The sequence below is a fragment of the Callionymus lyra genome, chromosome 17, assembly GCF_982586985.1.
Source record: "Callionymus lyra chromosome 17, fCalLyr1.hap1.1, whole genome shotgun sequence".
In the NCBI taxonomy this organism is placed as follows: Eukaryota; Metazoa; Chordata; class Actinopteri; order Syngnathiformes; family Callionymidae; genus Callionymus; species Callionymus lyra.
Genome location: NC_141834.1, coordinates 15,475,589 through 15,496,121, shown reverse-complemented (window position 1 = coordinate 15,496,121; position 20,533 = coordinate 15,475,589). Strand labels below are relative to the sequence as shown.

Here is a 20,533-nt window from a genome sequence, read left to right as displayed (position 1 = left end):
GTCATACAAAAACGTTCACATGACACACATCAACGTTCACATGACACATACATTTTCACATGACACACATCAATGTTCACATGACACACATACATTTTCAAATTACACATAAATGTTAACAAGACACAAATGTTAACATGACACACATAAATGTTAACATGACACACACACACATGTTCACATGACACACATAAATGTTCACATTACACATATAAACGTTAACATGACACACATACATCTTAACCTGACACTCATAAATGTTAACATGACACATACACATGTTTACATGACACACATAAATGTTCACATGACACATATATATGTTCACATGACACACATACATTTTAAAATTACACACATCAATGTTCACATGACACAAATGTTAAAATGACACACATAACTGTTAACATGACACACACACATGTTCACATGACACACATAAATGTTCACATTACACATATAAATGTTAACATGGCACACATAAATCTTAACATGACACTCATAAATGTTAACATGACACACACATATGTTTACATAACACACATAAATGTTTACATGACACATATATATGTTCACATGACACGCATAAATCTTAACATGACACTCATAAATGTTAACATGACACACACATATGTTTACATAACACACATAAATGTTTACATGACACATATATATGTTCACATGACATGCATAAATCTTAACATGACACTCATAAATGTTAACATGACGCACACACATGTTTACATGACACACATAAATGTTCACATGACACATATATATGTCCACATGACACACATACATTTCCACATTAAACACATAAATGTTAACATGACACATCAATCTTGAGCAAGTCACATACATGTTCACATGACACACATAAATGTTAACAAGACACACATAAATGTTAAGACGACACACAGGAATGTTAACACGGCACACACAAATGATCACATGACACACATCAATGCTTACATGACACATACAAATGATCACCTGACACACAAATGTTCACATGACACACAGGAATGTTAACATGAAACGGATACATTTTAACATGACACACATAAATGTTAACATGACACACACACATGGTCACATGACACACATAAATGTTAATATGATACACACACATGTTTACATGACATACATAAATGTTCACATGACACACATACATTTTCACATTAAACACATAAATGTTAACATGACACATACATCTTAAGCAAGTCACATACATGTTCACATGACACACATAAATGTTAACAAGACACACATAAATGTTAAGACGACACACAAGAATGTTAACACGGCACACACAAATGATCACATGACACACATCAATGCTTACATGACACATACAAATGATCACATGACACAGGATTGTTCAAATGACACACAGGATTGAGTACAGTGAAATAGAAAACTGAAAAAGGAACAGAAAACACACAACTTTCTTCTCTCTGATCCTTTCCAATCTTGTTTTCAAAGGATAAAAATGATATAATTTCAGTCATAAACCTTTTTGATATGATTGAAAATTCTACAATTACACTTGTATTGTGTATATGAAACAACAGGATGTGTAGGATCTCAAGTGTAAGAATGTTAACTGTAACAAAAGCATTAATAGTGAAAAACGATACATGAAACTGGTGACAAAATGAGCGTCAGTGATATTGTTTTGGGGTTACTAGATCAACAACAGTCGCCAACATGGCGGCACCTTTAAGAGAAAGTCCCGTCTCTGAAGTGCTCGGAACATCCATCAGGTGATCCAGAGGCAACCGTGGTGGAAGAGACGCAGCAGATGTTTCTCCCACTTTGTCTGAAACTGCAGCAGATTTTCAGCCCAGAGCGAAACATCCATCGCAACATCCTGCTCGCCGGCGTCTCACAACATTATCACCGAACACAATCTGCAATTCTCCACCATTCCAGTGAAGCCCAGAGAGATCATTAAGAGATAAAAAGAAAAAAAAAAAAACATGAAATGTTTGTACTCGGTCTCGGAGGGTTTCAGCGGTGATGGATGGAGAGGCGACAATACGTTATCAACACTTTGACTTTAAACACTTTGAGGTGCAACGCAAACTCCTCATGTTCGCACAGATGTTCTTTTTCTCCAGATTTCTAAGGTATACACACATTTTTTGTGCGTTTGATTGTAACGTAATCATTATGACCTAAATTGTTTTTTTTAATTTGTTTTATTATTTAAATAAATGAATTTTTACTTTTAAATATTCATTGTTGATTTATTGATAAATTTACTCGAAATGTAGAAAAGAATCAGAAATGATCACGATACATGAGACACATGAATGTAACATGAGACACATAAAGGTTAACATGACACACATAAATGCTAACATGACACACATAAATGCTAACATGACACATATGAATGTTAATATGACACATATAAATGTCACCATGGAAACATAAATGTTAACATGACACATATATATGTTAACATGACACACATAAATGTTACCATTGACACATAAATCTTAACATGACACATATAAATGTTAATATGACACATATAAATGTCACCATGGAAACATAAATGTTAACATGACACACATAAATGTTACCATGACACACATAAATGTAACATGAGACAGACAAAGGTTAACATGACACGATGCAATTAAATACATGTTAACATGACACATATAAATGTTAATATGACACATATAAATGTTAATATGACACATATAAATGTCACCATGGAAACATAAATGTTAACATGACACATATATATGTTAACATGACACACATAAATGTTACCATTGAAACATAAATGTTAACATGACACATATAAATGTTAATATGACACATATAAATGTTAATATGACACATATAAATGTCACCATGGAAACATAAATGTTAACATGACACACATAAATGTTACCATGACACACATAAATGTAACATGAGACAGATAAAGGTTAACATGACACGATGCAATTAAATACATGTTAACATGACACACATAAATGTTAACATGACACATATGAATGTTAATATGACACATATACATGTCACCATGGAAACATAAATGTTAACATGACACATATATATGTTAACATGACACACATAAATGTTAACATGACACATATATATGTTAACATGACACATATATATGTTAACATGACACACATAAATGTTACCATTGAAACATAAATGTTAACATGACACATATAAATGTTAATATGACACATATAAATGTTAATATGACACATATAAATGTCACCATGGAAACATAAATGTTAACATGACACACATAAATGTTACCATGACACACATAAATGTAACATGAGACAGATAAAGGTTAACATGACACGATGCAATTAAATACATGTTAACATGACACACATAAATGTTAACATGACACATATGAATGTTAATATGACACATATACATGTCACCATGGAAACATAAATGTTAACATGACACATATATATGTTAACATGACACACATAAATGTTAACATGACACATATATATGTTCACATGACACATATATATGTTAACATGACACACATAAATGTTACCATTGAAACATAAATGTTATCATTGAAACATAAATGTTAACATGACACATATAAATGTTAATATGACACATATAAATGTTAATATGACACATATAAATGTCACCATGGAAACATAAATGTTACCATGACACACATAAATGTTACCATGACACACATAAATGTTACCATGACACACATCAATGTAACATGAGACAGACAAAGGTTAACATGACACGATGCAATTAAATACATGTTAACATGACACACATAAATGTTACCATGATACACATAAATGTCACCATAGAAACATAAATGTTAACATGACACACATAAATATATATATATATATATATATATATATATATATATATATATATATACAAATTATACCATCATTTTCAGATTACTCAATTTGTGTTTATTATCAAAGTAACATCTGTGTCTAATAGTTTCTAATTATTCATATATTTTGCCTCAGACTTACGTTTGCAAAAATACATCTTGACATTTATTTTTTGTAACATCCTTTCATTTATTTATGTATTCTTAATATTACCAAAACTACTATAAATAAAACGATCTATAATCAAAATTCTGGTGCAAAATGTGTGGCTGAAAACTGGTCGTTTAACTTTCGTCCCCCGGTTTTCATGGTTCTATTTGTAAAATGACACAATAATTTACCAATAAATCATGGACACGTCCAAGAAGGCCTCTGTGTTGCCAAAGGGCACGTGAGCAAAAATGCTAATGTGTTTAAACAAGAAAGGGTTATTGATTCCAAAATCCATAAGGGCTTCATCGTTGGACACTAATGCACGAAACAGACTCGACACAAGTGTCCATGTGTATTACGTGTTGGAACCTAATCAACCAGAAATCGCATTATGGATGTAAATAAATTCCCGCGGCAGGAGCCCAAGACTCTGCTGCAAACGGGCCGATACACAATCATCACACAGTGAACACACAACACATATTCACTGATTAAAGACGTTTTTTCTTTTTATTTGCAGGAAAAGTCATTTCAATGAGCTCAGAAATCACAGCATTTGTTTAAGGAAATGTTTCAACTGTAGCGTGAAGCGAAATATATGAAACCCTTGTGTTATATTAGGGTCAAAGTGACCCGAAGGCCTGAAAACAAATGTGTTTGCAGTACCTTGACCCAGAGACAACACCAGGGATAACACATACACATTTGTTTTTCACGGTATACTTGCTAGCTTAGCTGGTTATTGTGACGATTGTTTATTTGATCATATGTTACGAGTCGGTTCGTTTTTTATTCAACAACTTGAAACTGATTTCTCTTCGATCACCACTCGGTCGAAGATCTGGAAGTTCAGCTCCTTCCAGTTGATGACGTTCCCCGGAGCGAAGTTGTCGTTCAGGTAGGCCTGGATCTCGCACGGCTTCAAGACCCTGTCCCACATGTGCATGTCCGACATCATCCCCACGTAACTCTGGTTGAGGTCGAACGAGCCTCCGTAACTGTCTTGTTCCTGCAGAGACATTTGGAGGAGGGTAAAAAAAAGAAAACTCCAGATTGAATCAAAAGTCTTTCACCTGCCCCAGCATGACAATTAGGTTTTCGTTGAAGGCCGCTCCGGAGAAGCCCGACCTCCTGGCCGACGGTACCCCGTCCAGCCACACCTGCGTCAGCCCAGACCCGGATTCCCAGGTGACGCAGAGAGAGTGCCACGTGTTCCGTGTCATTTCGAGGTTGAATTTTGGAACCACATCCTTGATATAAACCTGTAATTGCATATAATTATAGTCCCAGAGCAACATGAAGCCATTGGCGATCGTCTTCGTGGACAGAGAGAAAAGTGAGTAGTGTCTCTTGAGGTCAGTCAGGAACCTGGGGGAGAAAAAAAAACATTTAGCTGGAAGATGGATTAAAATGATGATGAACGGAATGACGGAAAAGTAGAAAAAGGGGAAATGAATAAAAAGCGAAATGTAAAAATACATTAAAAAAATAAAATGAAAAAATTCTCAAGCCGAGACCTTGTTCTGTGGATGATCGTTCGGATTCAGATTTGAAATTTAATGTGTTAACTTCATCGATAGATGCCAATAAAGTTTTATTGAAAGCGAAATGACGTAATAAATAAAAGACGAAAAAAAATGGAAAAACTGAATTGATTAAAATGTTGAAATACTCAAATACACAAACGTTGAAATAACAATATGTGTAAATAATTATACGTACAAATAAATGAAAGTTAAAATATATTGAAAAAAAGAATGTATATATACTGAAAATAAAAATTATTTAATTGATTTTTTCCACATTTCTATATTAATTCAAGAATGTATTTATTTATTCAAACTTTTAGTTTCATATTCATACATTATTTATAATTGTTTAAGGTAAAAGTATGTAGTAAGATAAATGACATGATTATAAATTATAAATAAACCTATATATACACAGAAATTACACCGTTCTTTGGTCCAAAATAATTATTTATTGTACTTTTTTTCAAATGTATATATTTACTCACTAATGTATTCATATTTTTAAACATATACTGTATATATAACATTGATATGTATTTTTAATTATATAATTTATTGTCCTCCGTATATAAGAATAAAGGAATATTATTAACATAATTGTAAATTTTAAAAAATAGATATATACAGGTATAAAATAGGTATATACAGTATACAAAAAAACATTGTTCTTGGACTAAAAAAACATTCAATTGGACTATATTTATTCAAAATAAGTATTCATTTATTTAGAAATGTATTTATTGAAATAATGATATTAATGTATAAATAATTGTATATATTTTTTTATATATAATAATGCCGATCTGTACTAGAAGGATCTGGAATCACCTAGTACAGATTGGAATTCCAATCTGTACTATATTGGAATTCCAATCTGTACTAGTACTAGTACATCCTGCTACTGAACTGGGATCTTAATATTGATACGGGTTAGGGTTAGGGTTTGAATTGTAATCCAAATTTATTCAATTAGAATTGGAGATAGTCCTGGTAGAATTCCCATTTGTCCTAGTACAGATTGGAATTCCAGTATTCAGATCCTAGTTCAGTAGTAGGATTCCAATCTGTACTAGTAGGATCTGGAATCTTACTAGTACAGATTGGAATTTATACTTTGACTATTCATTTTAAGCGCTTTGTGACCCTGGTCTTGAAAAGTGCTCTACAAATACTAATTACTTACCCACTTACTTATATTATATTATTATTTATTCATTAATTTATACAGTTATTTATGAACTTGTACTTGAATTAACCAAGGATTCTAGGTACCTCTGGCAAAGAGTCACGGCGCCGAAGTGAGTGCTGGATGGAAACAGTTTGACGTAGGATGTGGTGTCGCTTCGAGGGAAGGTGAACATTTTCCCGGTCAGATCTGGGAAGAAGAAGAAGAATCTTCAAAGTGGAGACACTGTCATAGTCACGAGATTGCAACGTCGTACCTTGAGGAGCAGCTGTGCACGCGCTCAGAACGCACAGCATCGCCAGGATCTTCATCTCCGCTCAAGATAAGAGAGTCTTCGCTGCTGCTGCTGCTGCTGCTGCTGCTGGTGTCGATGTGGCTCCGACAGTTTGACCGATCCTGGGAGGATCTCCCTTCTTATGGTCTCACGACCTTCCGCAATCTGAAGTCGCTTCTGATGACTCGACACAATTTGATCTGACACTCATGGAAAATGATCAGAGGGAGAGTCGGGCCGACGCCTTCAGAGGAACTGATGGAAACAGAAGTTTTGTCAACACATTCTGGGAATTGTTATTGACTGAGGGCCACCGGAGATCATTAACCTTCGGCCACAAGTAGATGTAGAATATGGTGGAAGGTAATGTCCTGTAAACTGTGGATGCTGTTGAAACCAGTTCTGCACCACAGCAGATGACAACGGGTTTTATCTGGTGCATTTGGTTCATTTCTGGAACCAGGGGCCTCACGTACTAAAGGGTAAAGGTCAGTATACTATAGGTCAAACTTCCCGACAAGTTTGAAGGTGGAGTGCGTCCTTATTTACTGCTTGAAATGTGTGTCGGACTCACTAGTCACGTTGAGATGTTCCCATCAGACTTACATTAACGATAAATATTGATTAAAAAAAATGAACTCACGCACAAGTGAGTGAATATGAAATTATTCACAAACGTATAAATATGTTCTCAATCGCCAAACGGATGATCTGTATTTATTAAGACAACACTGATCGTTTTATACTGAATATTTTAATCCGCTATTTCACACTATTCAGAATGGAATTATAAACTTGTTTTTTATAATATAACGAACAAAATGATCAGCGTCCGATGCTTCAAGTCTTTCTCTACAAGAGTCACAGACGGAAGATAAATGACATGATTATAAATGATAAATAAACCTATATATACACAGAAATTACACCGTTCTTTGGTCCTAAATAATTATTTATTGTACTTTTTTTCAAATGTATATATTTACTCACTAATGTATTCATATTTTTAAACATATATATAACATTGATATGTATTTTTAATTATATAATTTATTGTCCTCCGTATACAAGTATAAAGGAATATTATTAACATAATTGTAAATTTAAAAAAATAGATATATACAGGTATAAAATAGGTATATACAGTATAGAAAAAAAAGCATAGTCCTTGGACTAAAAATGTTTTAAATTGGACATTTCTATATTTATTCAAAATAAAGATTTCTTTTCATTTCACATTCAGTTCTCGTGAAACGACATCTCTCAGAATGAAAGCAGCTAAAGCCAGTTTTCCCCGGCATACACCATCACATGATTTGTTAATTTTGTTTGTAAACGAAACGCTTTTATTTTGTGAATTTAATTTGCGAGTGTTAAACTTGTCTCTGTTTATAAAGTATTCGCGTTAATAATTGTGTATTTACACCGGAGCTGGCCTGCACTCATTTAAATGTAAGTCTGTGATCCATGTCAGAGTTTTTTTTATATTAAAATTATATTAAAATTCATGTTTTCACATTTTTTTTCTGATCATGGAGAGGAAAATCATGGACTCTGGTTCATTTAAAACAAATTTAAATATGTAAGTGTGGGCATGGAAAGGGGCGAACATGGCTGCGAACGAAAGAAAAGCGTTTGTATTTATGTCCAAGCGCAGATTCGTACAACAAAAACATTTTTGTACGTGCACCATTGTCTGGATTTGAGTGTGTTTTCGGTAGATCTCCACAAACTTCTTTGTACATGAATAATATGTTGTAATGATATTATTGATATCGTAATGATAAGGCTGTCGGATCGGCATCAATTTCTTTTTTTTTTCACAAAAAAACAAAGTTTTTAGGGTTAGGGTTAGGGTTAGGGTTAGGGTTAGGGTTAGGGTTAGGGTTAGGGTTTGGGTTAGGGTTAGGGTTAGGGTTAGGGTTAGGGTTAGGGTTAGGGTTAGGGTTAGGGTTAAGGTTAGGATATGGGTTAGGGTTAGGGCAAAGATTTTTGTTTGAGTTTGTGCTTTACTTCTGCTTGAATAAATGAATAAAATAAATTTTCTTTTACATTTTTTTTGCACTTGAAACAATATATTTTATACTGTAAATTGTAATCCATAATGGCAAATCTTCGCGTAAAACTGTGGTATTTTTTAAATAGCAAAAATAAATATCTTTTTAGTTTCGAAATAACTTTTGAATGTTTTTTTAAATTGATGTTTGGCGCTTATTTAATGTGGGACAATTGTTCAAGTTCTTGTTTATTTTACTTCAGTTTTTATTATTTAAAAACACATTTATATTTAATAATTTATTTATCTATTCATTTGTTTGTTCACCTCCTCCTGACATTTAACAACTTCAATGTCATATTCATGATCAGTTTCAGTTCGTTCTTCAAAGTTTTCCCGTGTGATTTTCAAACAAAATATTGCAGAGTAAGCACTATTCAACTGAGTTCACCGTCTGCGTCCCGCTGTCTCCTTCTCTGGAAACATCGCTGCCATGTCAGCGCAAACTTTGTGTAATCATCAGAGTTTTGGGGGAATTGCAGAAGATGAAGCAGGTCATAAATACTGAGAGGAGACTCCCAGAGTTCACCACGTCCAGATTCGAGAGCGACACTGAGTTGACGAGGTAGAACGAGTCCTGGGAAAAGTATCGAGATGTTCTTGCTAAAACTTTTTTCTTTTCTCCTGAACAGATGAAGGCGATTCTTCTCCTCTGGATCTTCACGACATGTGCAGCTGTTCCTAAAGGTGAGAGTTTGGTGTTGTTGTTTTTTTTGTATCTTGGGTTAGAGTGAGGGTTAGGGTAAGGGTTAGGGTTAGGGAAAGGGTAAGGGTTAGGGTTAGGGTTAGGGTTAGGGTTAGGGTTAGGGTTAGGGTTAGGGTTATGGTTAGGGTTAGGGTTAGGGTTAGGGTTTGGGTTTGGGTTAGGGTTAGGGTTAGGGTTAGGGTTAGGGTTAGGGTTAGGGTTAGGGTTAGGGTTAGGGTTAGGGTTAAGGTTAGGGTTAGGGTAAGGATTAGGGTTAAAATAAGGGTTAGGGTTAAGATAATGGTTAGGGTTAGGGTTAATGGTAGTGGTAGGGTTAGGGTTTGGGTTAGGGTTAGGGTTAGGGTTAGGGTTATGGTTAGGGTTAGGGTTAGGGTTAGGGTTTGGGTTAGGGTTAGGGTTAGGGTTAGGGTTAGGGTTAGGGTTAGGGTTAGGGTTAGGGTTAGGGTTAAGGTTAAGGTTAGGATATGGGTTAGGGTAAGGATTAGGGTTTAGATAAGGGTTAGGGTAAGGGTAAGGGCAAGGGCTAGGGTTAGGGTTAGGGTAAGGATTAGGGTTAAGATAAGGGTTAGGGTTAGGATTAGGGTTAGTTTAATCTTCATTTTTTCTTCGTGTTTACAGATCTGTCAGGGAAAATGTTCACGTTCCCGAAAAAGACGACAACCTCGTATGTGAAACTGACCCCGTCTCTCACCCAGTTCGACGCTCTCACTCTCTGTCAGAGGTAGAATATTTGACCAGTCAGACTGTTTCCTGTGTCGCCCACATCACCTCCTGCTCCCACAGATCCAAGTCAGACATGAGGAGGGACCACGTCCTCTTCTCACTAGCCCTCCCGAAAATCTCTAACGCTCTGCTGCTGCTGTGGAAGGATAATACGAAAGGCATTGACACGTATGTGAAGAACACGAAGCAGCTGTTTGAAACAAACAGGAAGCTGAACATGTGGCACTCCACCTGTGTCACCTGGGAGTCCAGCTCAGGACTGACTCAGCTGTGGTTCGACGGACGACCCTCCATCCGGAAGTTTATCGTCTCTGGATGGTCCTTCGACGACCGTACCATGAGCATCCTCCTGGGACAGGTACAGTAGCCGCTGAGCTTTTTTGTTAGCATCATCGGATAGTAGCGCTACAGTTGATCGCAGTGGCAATGACCTTAAGAACTTTTTCAAAAATATTTTGAAAACCAACAGTTGAACCCACTTGTCTTGAAAAATATACAAACGTCAACCTTTTTATTAAAAAAAAAATACAACTTTAATTATGCTTTAATAAATATATAATTTAAATACTTTAATTTCTTGATTTCAAACAATTAAACGTGTTCTAATCTTAAAAAAAAAAAATCCAACCTCTGTATTAATATTTTATTAATAAGATTGATCTTGATTGACGTAAAAAAGAGCAATGAGACAATTTAAATCACATCAATTTGTGAGGGGACTTACCTGCTTGAGACCTTGGCTCCGACCAGAGTCATTTTTTAAAATATCTTTAAAGCCACAATAATAGCTTGACATGCAAAATTTTAATTATGCTTTACAAATAAAAATTAATTTAAATACTTCACTTCCTTGATCAGAAACTCATACTCATTGTAAGAAAATAAACTCCCTACCTGCTTGAGACCTTGGCTCCGACAAGAGTCATTTTTAAAAGATTTTGAAAGCCACAGCTGAACAAACGCAAACACAAACCTGTTAATGATTTAAAATTCTGCTTTAAATATTGCATGTTTTTAACATACTGTAAAAAAAAAAACGTTTTAACTGCGATGTAAAACTATTAATGTGTTGATGTCAAAAATATAAAATGTGTTCTTATTGTGAGAAAAAAGTAAAGTAAAATATTTTTTACAGGTTGATAACCATGTAGAATTGTGTGGGGACTTACATGCTTGAGACCTTGGCTCCAAGCAGAATCATTAAAAAAAAAAAAAAAAATCAATAGTGAATAGTTTTTGGTGCGATTGAAAAATAAAATTAATTTAATTAATTAATTCAAGATATAGTATATATTATATTATATTTTATGTATATATTATCTTTTGCAAGATAAAAAAAACACTGACCCTGACCACAAAAAGAACTCAAAAATGTTGTTTAAAATCAATTAAAAAAAAAAAATGTTTTCATTTAAAACCTGTTCTTTGTGACTGTGCAGGAGCAGGACAGCCATGGAGGCTCGTTCGATCTGGAGCAGAGCTTCGTGGGCATGATGGCTGACGTCCACATGTGGAACTACGTGATGTCCGCCTGCCAGATCCAGGCGTACACGGACAGCCGTCACTTCACGCCCGGGAACGTGATCAACTGGAACGCCCTGGAGTACACCATCTTTGACCAGGTGATGGTCGAGGACAAACAAACCAGCTGCGACCAAACCCAAGGGGATGATACGTCGTGTTTCATCAGCGACGGCCAAAGGATTTGCTGATCGAAGAGAGACCGATTCGAGGTTGAAGTCGAGATGAAAACGACTCTTAAAAATGTGATCAAATAAACAATCGTCACGAGCCTGCGTCCATGATTTCATAAACAGCTGAATACACTGAACTTGAAACAGATACAAAAGTCAACGATCAAATACTTGTAAAAGTTGCTTTCATTAAATTATTATTTGATTTTTATTTGATGTTCATGTGTGTTTGTCCTCTTTTACCAAATCCATTAGTTTGATTAATCTCTGTTCCTCATCTAATCTTACTTCAAACACTGGCATCTTTAAAACACACAATATTTACATGAACATTGATCTACTTTGACGACACAAGGGATACAACAAACACATTTGTTTTAGGGCCTTTCAGGTCATTTTGACCCAGAGACAACACAAGGGATACAACAAACACATTTGTTTTAGGGCCTTTCAGGTCACCTTGACCCAGAGACAACACAAGGGATACAACAACAAAAAATATTTTAGGGCCTTTCGGGTCACCTTGACCAAGAGAAAACACAAGAGATACCACAAACATTTTTTTTAGGGCTTTTCTTGTCACCTTGACCCAGAGACAACACAAGGGATACCTTAAACACATATGTTTTAGGGCCTTTCGGGTCACCTTGACGCAGAGACAACACAAGGGATACCACAAACACATTAGTTTTAGGGCCTTTCTTGTTACCTTGACCCAGAGACAACACAAGGGATACCACAAACACATTTGTTTAAGGGCCTTTGGGTCACCTTGACCCAGAGGTTACACAAGGGATCCCTTAAACACATTTGTTTCAGGGAATTGGTGTCACCTTGACCCAGAGGTTACACAAGGGATAAATGTAATTCACTTCACACTGTAGTTGAATATTTTTTGCATGTGTGTTTGTGCGTATTATTTATTTGTTTGTGTGTACATGAGTGTATTGTATCCATTGTGTTTAAATTTTTGTGTTTGTATTATATATTTGTTAGTGTGTACATGCATGTGGTTTTTCCATCATATTTAAATTGTGGTGTGAATATTTGTGCGTTTGTGTTTCCCTACATTTGTTTGCATGTGTGTTGCTTTTATACTCCTTTGTGTGTAAGTGTGCATGTGTGTATGTTTATCAATATTGTTTTCCCATTGTGTTTATACGTATGTGTGTGTGTTTCCATTAATGTGTGTGTGTGTGTGGGCTTACACATTTTTATTTGTGTGTGTGTGCTTGTTTATGAATGTGGTTGTACCTTTGTGTTTAATAGTTGTTTGTTATTGCATTATTGTGTCCATGTTTGTGTGTGTTTATCATTTGTTTGTGTGTGTGTGAACGTGACTCTGGTTTTCAAATTGTGTATGTGTATGAATGTGCTTGTTGTGTTGGAGTGTTTATGTGTGCAACCGCACGTGCATGTTTGTGTGTATCTTTCTATATATGTGAATTTACAATTACTGTGTGTATGCTCTCATGTTTTTGTGTGTACGTGTCTATTTGTTTGTTTGGTGGTCACTTTGTGTTTAGTTGTTTTCGTGTGAATGATTGTCTTCATGTTTGTGTATCTCTCTGTGAGTGTCTGTTGGTGTGTGTGATTGTGTACACGATGTGTAAATATCTATATGCAATTTATGTGTGTTTTTGTGTGTTCGTTTGTCCATATGTTTGGGTGTGTATGTGTGCACAAGGATGTTAGAGTGTGTACTTGTACACGTGCGCATTCATCTACAGTACATGCGCCTCTTTGTGTGTGTGTGTACCTGTGCGCACACGTGTGCGACAGAAATGAACAGGTGATCAACAAACGCTCGTCAGATGAAAAAGTGTATTTCATCGATTGTGTTGCGTTTATCTCCCGACAAAAGTGACTTTGACATCAAAGAGCAACAAACCTTGGGTTCACTCTGCAAACACACCATCAAAGAGAGTGTTTTCTCTTTCATTTCCAGTTCACGCCGGAAACACCGGAGAGGCTCGTCGTCTGAAACACCTCGTGTGTCAAAAGAAGAAGAAAAAATACTGACTCAGCAGAAAACAATATTTTTCAGATTTTTTTTTTTACTTCGTCGTTTTGTTGTTTATTTCCTGGTTTCTGTCGTTGGAGCGACGAGCCAAACACAAGATATGATAAATCTGGTTTAGTCAGCACTTTTTAAATGGATGCAATATATTTAAAAAAACACAGGGGGTGCTGTTGAGCGAAAGAAAGACTTCTAACATCCTGCCGTTGACCCTGAACCACTGGGACTCGACAGATGATTAATGGGTTAAAAAAAAGAAAAAAACATTTACGATGTCAGTGACACATCATCTGTTTGTCCTCGATCAACACTTTGTCGAAGATCTGGAATTCCAGCGCCTTCCAGTTGACCATGTTCCCGGGCATGAAGTTGGCGTCGTCCACGTACGCCTGCAGCTCGCAGGGCGACAGGACGTAGTCCCACAGGTGCACGTCCGACATCATCCCGATGAAACACTGCTTGACGTCGAACGAGCCTCCGGGACTGTCCTGCTCCTGCAGAGATCCACGGGAAAAATGAAAGATTCTTAACCTTGACCTCAACGACAATTCACATTATTAAATTCTAAGATATAGATATATAGAGCTTTATTAATCCCTCAGGAGGTCTCAATCGGGAAATTGTTTTCCAATTAGCAATACACAGCAATACAGACGATATAAATAAAAATAAAAATAAAAATAAAAATAAAAATAAAAATAAAAATAAAAATAAAAATAAAAATAAAAATAAAAATAAAAATAAAAATAAAAATAAAAATAAAATAAAAATAAAAATAAAAATAAAAATAAAAATAAAAATAAAAATAAAAATAAAAGTAAAAATAAAAAAAAAGTTAAATTAAAAATAAAAAAAATATATATATATAAATAATAATAATAATAATAAAAATAAATAAAAATAAAAGTAAAAGTAAAAGTAAAAATAAAAATAAAAATAAAATTAAAATAAAAAAAAAAATTAAAAAAAAATAAAATAAAATAAAATAAAATAAAAAAAAAGTAAAGTAAAAGTAAAAAGAAAAAGAAAAAAAAGTAAAAAATAAAAGTAAAAAGAAAAAGAAAAAAGAAAAGTAAAAAAGAAAAAGTAAAAATAAAAATAAAAATAAAAGTTAAAATAAAAGTAAAAGTAAAAATAAAAATACAAATAAAAAGAAAAAGAAAAAGAAAAAGAAAAAGAAAAAGAAAAAGAAAAAGAAAAGTAAAAAGTAATAATACAAATATAAACCATTTTACATCTCTAATAGATATTATTTTTAAAATATAAAAACGTTGGTATAGTAAGAAAATATTAACGAGCTACTTGATCAAACTTTCAGCCAATCACGTGTCGCGCAGACGATCACGTGACGACGTGGAGCCACTACCAACAGATCATTATAATACAGCAACAATATAAATAATTTCATAAGTTGTTGTTTGTTTTTTTTAAATCCACTGTCAGTATACACATTTTTAATTAAATGTATAATACGGAAAATGATTTAATTTCATTATTAAAAAATAATATTACAATTAAGAAAAAAAAATGTTTCCACGTTTGACATTTTTAAATATGGTTGAGTTTTACATATATTAGGACAAGAATGGAGGTGCAGACCTCCTCCAAGCAGCTCTTTTTTCTTCATTTATATAAGTTTCATTTTAAGAGCTACACTTCAATAAAAAATCACAGGTAGAATATAAACAAAATAAAATGTACGAAATAAAAAAGAAGATTTAATATCTTCAAATAACTTCTTTTTTTTTCATCAATTGTATGTAAAAATCCTAAAGAAAAAATAAACACTTTTTATATGAATATGTTTTGAAACATCAACGACATTAACTTGAAAGTTTCTGTCATGACAAGACTTAAAGTTTTTGCTTTTTTTATTGAAAAATGTTCCAATGGTTTTAATATGTCTTGATATTTTGATGTATATTTTAAATTAATGTCATATTTATTATTTATTTCTATGTGTCCCGTGTGAGAAAAGTAAATCGATCAAATGATCTGCAAACCTGTCCCAGGATGATGGTGAGTTGGCTCTCGGTGAAGTTGTCGGAGATGAGAAACTTCCTGATGGACGGTTGTCCGTCGATCCACAGCTGCCCGAGTCCACTGCTGGACTCCCAGGTGGTGCAGAGCGAGTGCCACATGTTGAGCTTCAAGTCCGGCCTCTGGAACTCCGACTTCCTGTCTTTGATGTGGAACTCCATCTCTTTGTTGGCCTCGTCCCAGAGGAGCAAGAGGCCGTTGTGGGAGAGCCTTGTGGCCAGCGAGAAGAGGCCGTGATCCCTCTTCAGGTCGGTCATGAATCTGCGGGGGGGTTCGAGGCACGATTAGTCGGCTCTGTTTTTCGGGAGGTTTTCGGCTGAAGTCGTCACCTTTGACAGAACGTGGCTTTGCTGAACTGAGCGTGTGACGCCGTCAGCCTCACGTACGACGATATGGAACTTTTCGGGAATGTGAACATTTTTCCCGTCAGGTCTGAAAATAAAGATGTTGAAAACAGTCTTGATAAGAAATGAAAAGTGAAATTCTTACCTTGAGGCGCAGCCATGCAGGCGCCCAACCACCCCAGCAGTAGAAATAACTTCATCTGCACAAGAAAAGAGACAAACATATAGATATTTACGATGTTTGAGGTTTTCTTCAGGATTCTTCTTACCATCTCTGAGTCCTGCAATGATTTCTCTGTGAGCATCTGCAGCTTCTCTTGGCTTCTTCCCCCAAATTTATGTTATTTTTGCAGATTTTACTTCCTTATTTTTTACTTCTGCTTTTATCGAAATTCGTTTTCGATTGTCACGGACATTAAAACATCAACATAAACATGAATGTAGTTTCCTCTTTTTTTGCAGGAAAGTGTGGGAGAAATTTAAACTGATGCTTAGAAAAAAACCAAAGAATCAAGTACCAAACGTTAAAGCTTCAATACATAAAATTCAACTAATTGTTTTTTGCGCCCCCGAATGTCAGAGCAATGTAACTGCAATGTTTTACCTCACGAGAAAAGTATAAATGTTCCAGCAGAATATTCACTGGTTGCGTTTAATATTTTAAATGTTCAAACTTTTTTATGTATTTATTCATTTTAATGAAAAAGAAATTAGCATGAAAAAAATTTAAACAATTAGATGTAATAGTTTGTATATTGGCAATTGAGTGATGAAATGAGTATACAGAAAAATGGAATTTTAATTTTTTTAATCAATAATTTTAAAAGAAAATTGTCACGTGATCGTCTTCGCGTCACATGATTGGCTAACAAAGTTGGCTCTGTAATCTTTTCTTATTGTATTATAATGTATATTTGAAGTAAAAGTCTAAAAAATATTGAATAAAGAAAATGTATGTTGGAATTATTGTTATTAAAATATTACAATTTAACTATATCTTTAAATATTATTCAGTAAAAAAACAGTTCAACCTTTAAATATAGAAAATATAAATTAAATGATTTAAAATAAACAAACAAATTCGACCATAACATACAGAAATAATTTAATTAAAATATATATATATATATATATAGGTTATAATAATTATATATAATATAATTATTATATATATATATATATAATTATATATATTATAACAATAATCTCTCAGTGCTTCATATAAAAACACAATAATAAAACTCTAAGATTTTTTCAAGAAAATGTGGTTCAAATAAATGTTGTCAAAAACTTACATATTGCAGCTTTAATTTGTTAATAACTACTTTGAATCAGGATAAAACAATGAGTTGAGATAAAATATTTTATTCATGAAGAAGAAAAACAGATTGAACAAATGATTTAAAATAAACAAACAAATTCGACCATAACATACAGAAATAATTTAATTAAAATATATATATATATATATATATATATATATATACAGTGGGGCAAAAAAGTATTTAGTCAGCCACCGATTGTGCAAGTTCTCCCACTTAAAATGATGATAGAGGTCTGTAATTTTCATCATAGGTACACTTCAACTGTGAGAGACAGAATGTGGAAAAAAAATCCTGGAATCCACATTGTAGGATTTTTAAAGAATTTATTTGTAAATTATGGTGGAAAATAAGTATTTGGTCACTTCAAACAAGGAAGATCTCTGGCTCCCACAGACCTGTAACTTCTTCTTTAAGAAGCTCTTCTGTCCTCCACTCCTTACCTGTATTAATGGCACCTGTTTGAAGTCGTTATCTGTATAAAAGACATCTGTCCACAGCCTCAAACAGTCAGACTCCAAACTCCACTATGGCCAAGACCAAAGAGCTGTCAAAGGACACCAGGAAAAGAATTGTAGACCTGCACCAGACTGGGAAGAGTGAATCTACAATAGGCAAGCAGCTTTGTGTGAAAAAATCAACTGTGGGAGCAATTATCAGAAAATGGACGACATACAAGACCACTGATCATCTCCCTCGATCTGGGGCTCCACGCAAGATCTCATCCCGTGGGGTCAAAATGATCATGAGAACGGTGAGCAAAAATCCCAGAACCACACGAGGGGACCTGGTGAATGACCTGCAGAGAGCTGGGACCAAAGTAACAAAGGTTACCATCAGTAACTACAACGACAGGGAATCAAATCCTGCAGTGCCAGACGTGTCCCCCTGCTTAAGCCAGTGCATGTCCAGGCCCGTCTGAAGTCTGCCAGAGGGCACATGGATGATACAGCAGAGGATTGGGAGAATGTCATGTGGTCAGATGAAACCAAAGTAGAACTTTTTGGTATAAACTCAACTCTTGTGTTTGGAGGATGAAGAATACTGAGTTGCATCCCAAGAACACCATACCTACTGTGAAGCATGGGGGTGGAAACATCATGCTTTGGGGCTGTTTTTCTGCTAAGGGGACAGGACGACTGATCCGTGTTAAGGAAAGAATGAATGGGGCCATGTATCGTGAGATTTTGAGCCAAAACCTCCTTCCATCAGTGAGAGCTTTGAAGATGAAACGTGGCTGGGTCTTCCAGCATGACAATGATCCCAAACACACCGCCCGGGCAACGAAGGAGTGGCTCCGTAAGAAGCATTTGAAAGTCCTGGAGTGGCCTAGCCAGTCTCCAGACTTTTTTTCACATTCTGTCTCTCACATTTGAAATGTACCTATGATGAAAATTACAGACCTCTGTCATTATTTTAAGTGGGAGAACTTGCACAATTGGTGGCTGACTAAATACTTTTTTGCCAGACATATATAATTATATATATTATAACATAATCTCTCAGTGCTTCATATAAAAACACAATAATAAAACTGTAAGATTTTTTCAAGAAAATGTGGTTCAAATAAATGTTGTCAAAAACTTACATATTGCAGCTTTAATTTGTTAATAACTACTTTGAATCAGGATAAAACTATGAGTTGAGATGAAATATTTTTTTCATGAAGAAGAAAAACATGAAAAAAACGCAACATAAGGCATAAATCACATATAAACAAGATTCAATGAAAATATATTAATGACAAGTTAGCATGGCGGCTAAGCTAGCAGAGTTTTCCGGTCGTCGGGCCGAGACCTCTCCCAGCCCTGCCGTATCCGGGTCAGCGTCCGGTCCATGCACGGCAGGAGGAGGAGCAGCTTCAGCGCCAGAACCACCGTGGGGACCACCAGACTCAGCAGGTACCCCGGCGGGGTGTTCCACTTGTAGGTGGTCGGCTTCATGAAGCGGTTCCAGCCGTACAGGTAGCTGAGCTAGTTTATGAATGTGGTTGTACCTTTGTGTTTAATAGTCGTTTGTTATTGCATTATTGTGTCCTTGTTTGTGTGTGTTTATCATTTGTTTGTGTGTGTGAACGTGACTCTGTTTTTCAAATTGTGTATGTGTATGAATGTGCTTGTTGTGTTGGAGTGTTTATGTGTGCAACCGCACGTGCATGTTTGTGTGTATCTTTCTATATATGTGAATTTACAATTACTGTGTGTATGCTCTCTGGTGTGTGTTGGCTTGCACACTTTTTTTTTTTAACATGTTTTTGTGTGTACGTGTCTACTTGTGAGTTTGGTTGTCACTTTGTGTTTAGTTGTTTTCGTGTGAATGATTGTCTTCATGTTTGTGTATCTCTCTGTGAGTGTCTGTTGGTGTGTGTGATTGTGTACACGATGTGTAAATATCTATAAGCAATTTATGTGTGTTTTTGTGCGTTCGTTTGTCCATATGTTTGGGTGTGTATGTGTGCACAAGGATGTTAGAGTGTGTACTTGTATACGTGCGCATTCATCTACAGTACATGCGTCTCTTTGTGTGTGTGTGTGTGTACCTGTGCGCACACGTGTGCGACAGAAATGAACAGGTGATCAACAAACGCTCGTCAGATGAAAAAGTG

General features: G+C 35.0%; 3 protein-coding genes across 3 annotated transcripts; 1 reads left to right on the top strand and 2 right to left on the bottom strand.

Moving 5' to 3' along the window:
* Positions 1-4,514: 4,514 nt before the first annotated feature.
* Positions 4,515-7,149, bottom strand: LOC148062769 (C-reactive protein-like). Its single transcript, XM_087812482.1, has 4 exons — positions 7,006-7,149; positions 6,836-6,938; positions 5,105-5,399; positions 4,515-5,040 (listed from the first exon to the last, which is right to left on the bottom strand). Exons 1-4 carry the CDS (start codon positions 7,058-7,060, stop codon positions 4,825-4,827), a joined length of 669 nt encoding a protein of 222 aa, XP_087668608.1. The 5' UTR covers positions 7,061-7,149; the 3' UTR covers positions 4,515-4,824.
* Positions 7,150-9,549: 2,400 nt separating this feature from the next.
* On the top strand, positions 9,550-12,413 carry LOC148062768 (C-reactive protein-like). The gene is made up of 5 exons (XM_087812246.1): positions 9,550-9,644; positions 9,712-9,766; positions 10,404-10,506; positions 10,569-10,866; positions 11,948-12,413. Exons 2-5 carry the CDS (start codon positions 9,712-9,714, stop codon positions 12,218-12,220), a joined length of 729 nt encoding a protein of 242 aa, XP_087668372.1. The 5' UTR covers positions 9,550-9,644; the 3' UTR covers positions 12,221-12,413.
* Positions 12,414-14,239: 1,826 nt separating this feature from the next.
* On the bottom strand, positions 14,240-16,926 carry LOC148062767 (C-reactive protein-like). Its single transcript, XM_087779174.1, has 5 exons — positions 16,876-16,926; positions 16,752-16,806; positions 16,592-16,694; positions 16,226-16,523; positions 14,240-14,716 (listed from the first exon to the last, which is right to left on the bottom strand). Exons 1-5 carry the CDS (start codon positions 16,909-16,911, stop codon positions 14,498-14,500), a joined length of 711 nt encoding a protein of 236 aa, XP_087635300.1. The 5' UTR covers positions 16,912-16,926; the 3' UTR covers positions 14,240-14,497.
* Positions 16,927-20,533: the final 3,607 nt, after the last annotated feature.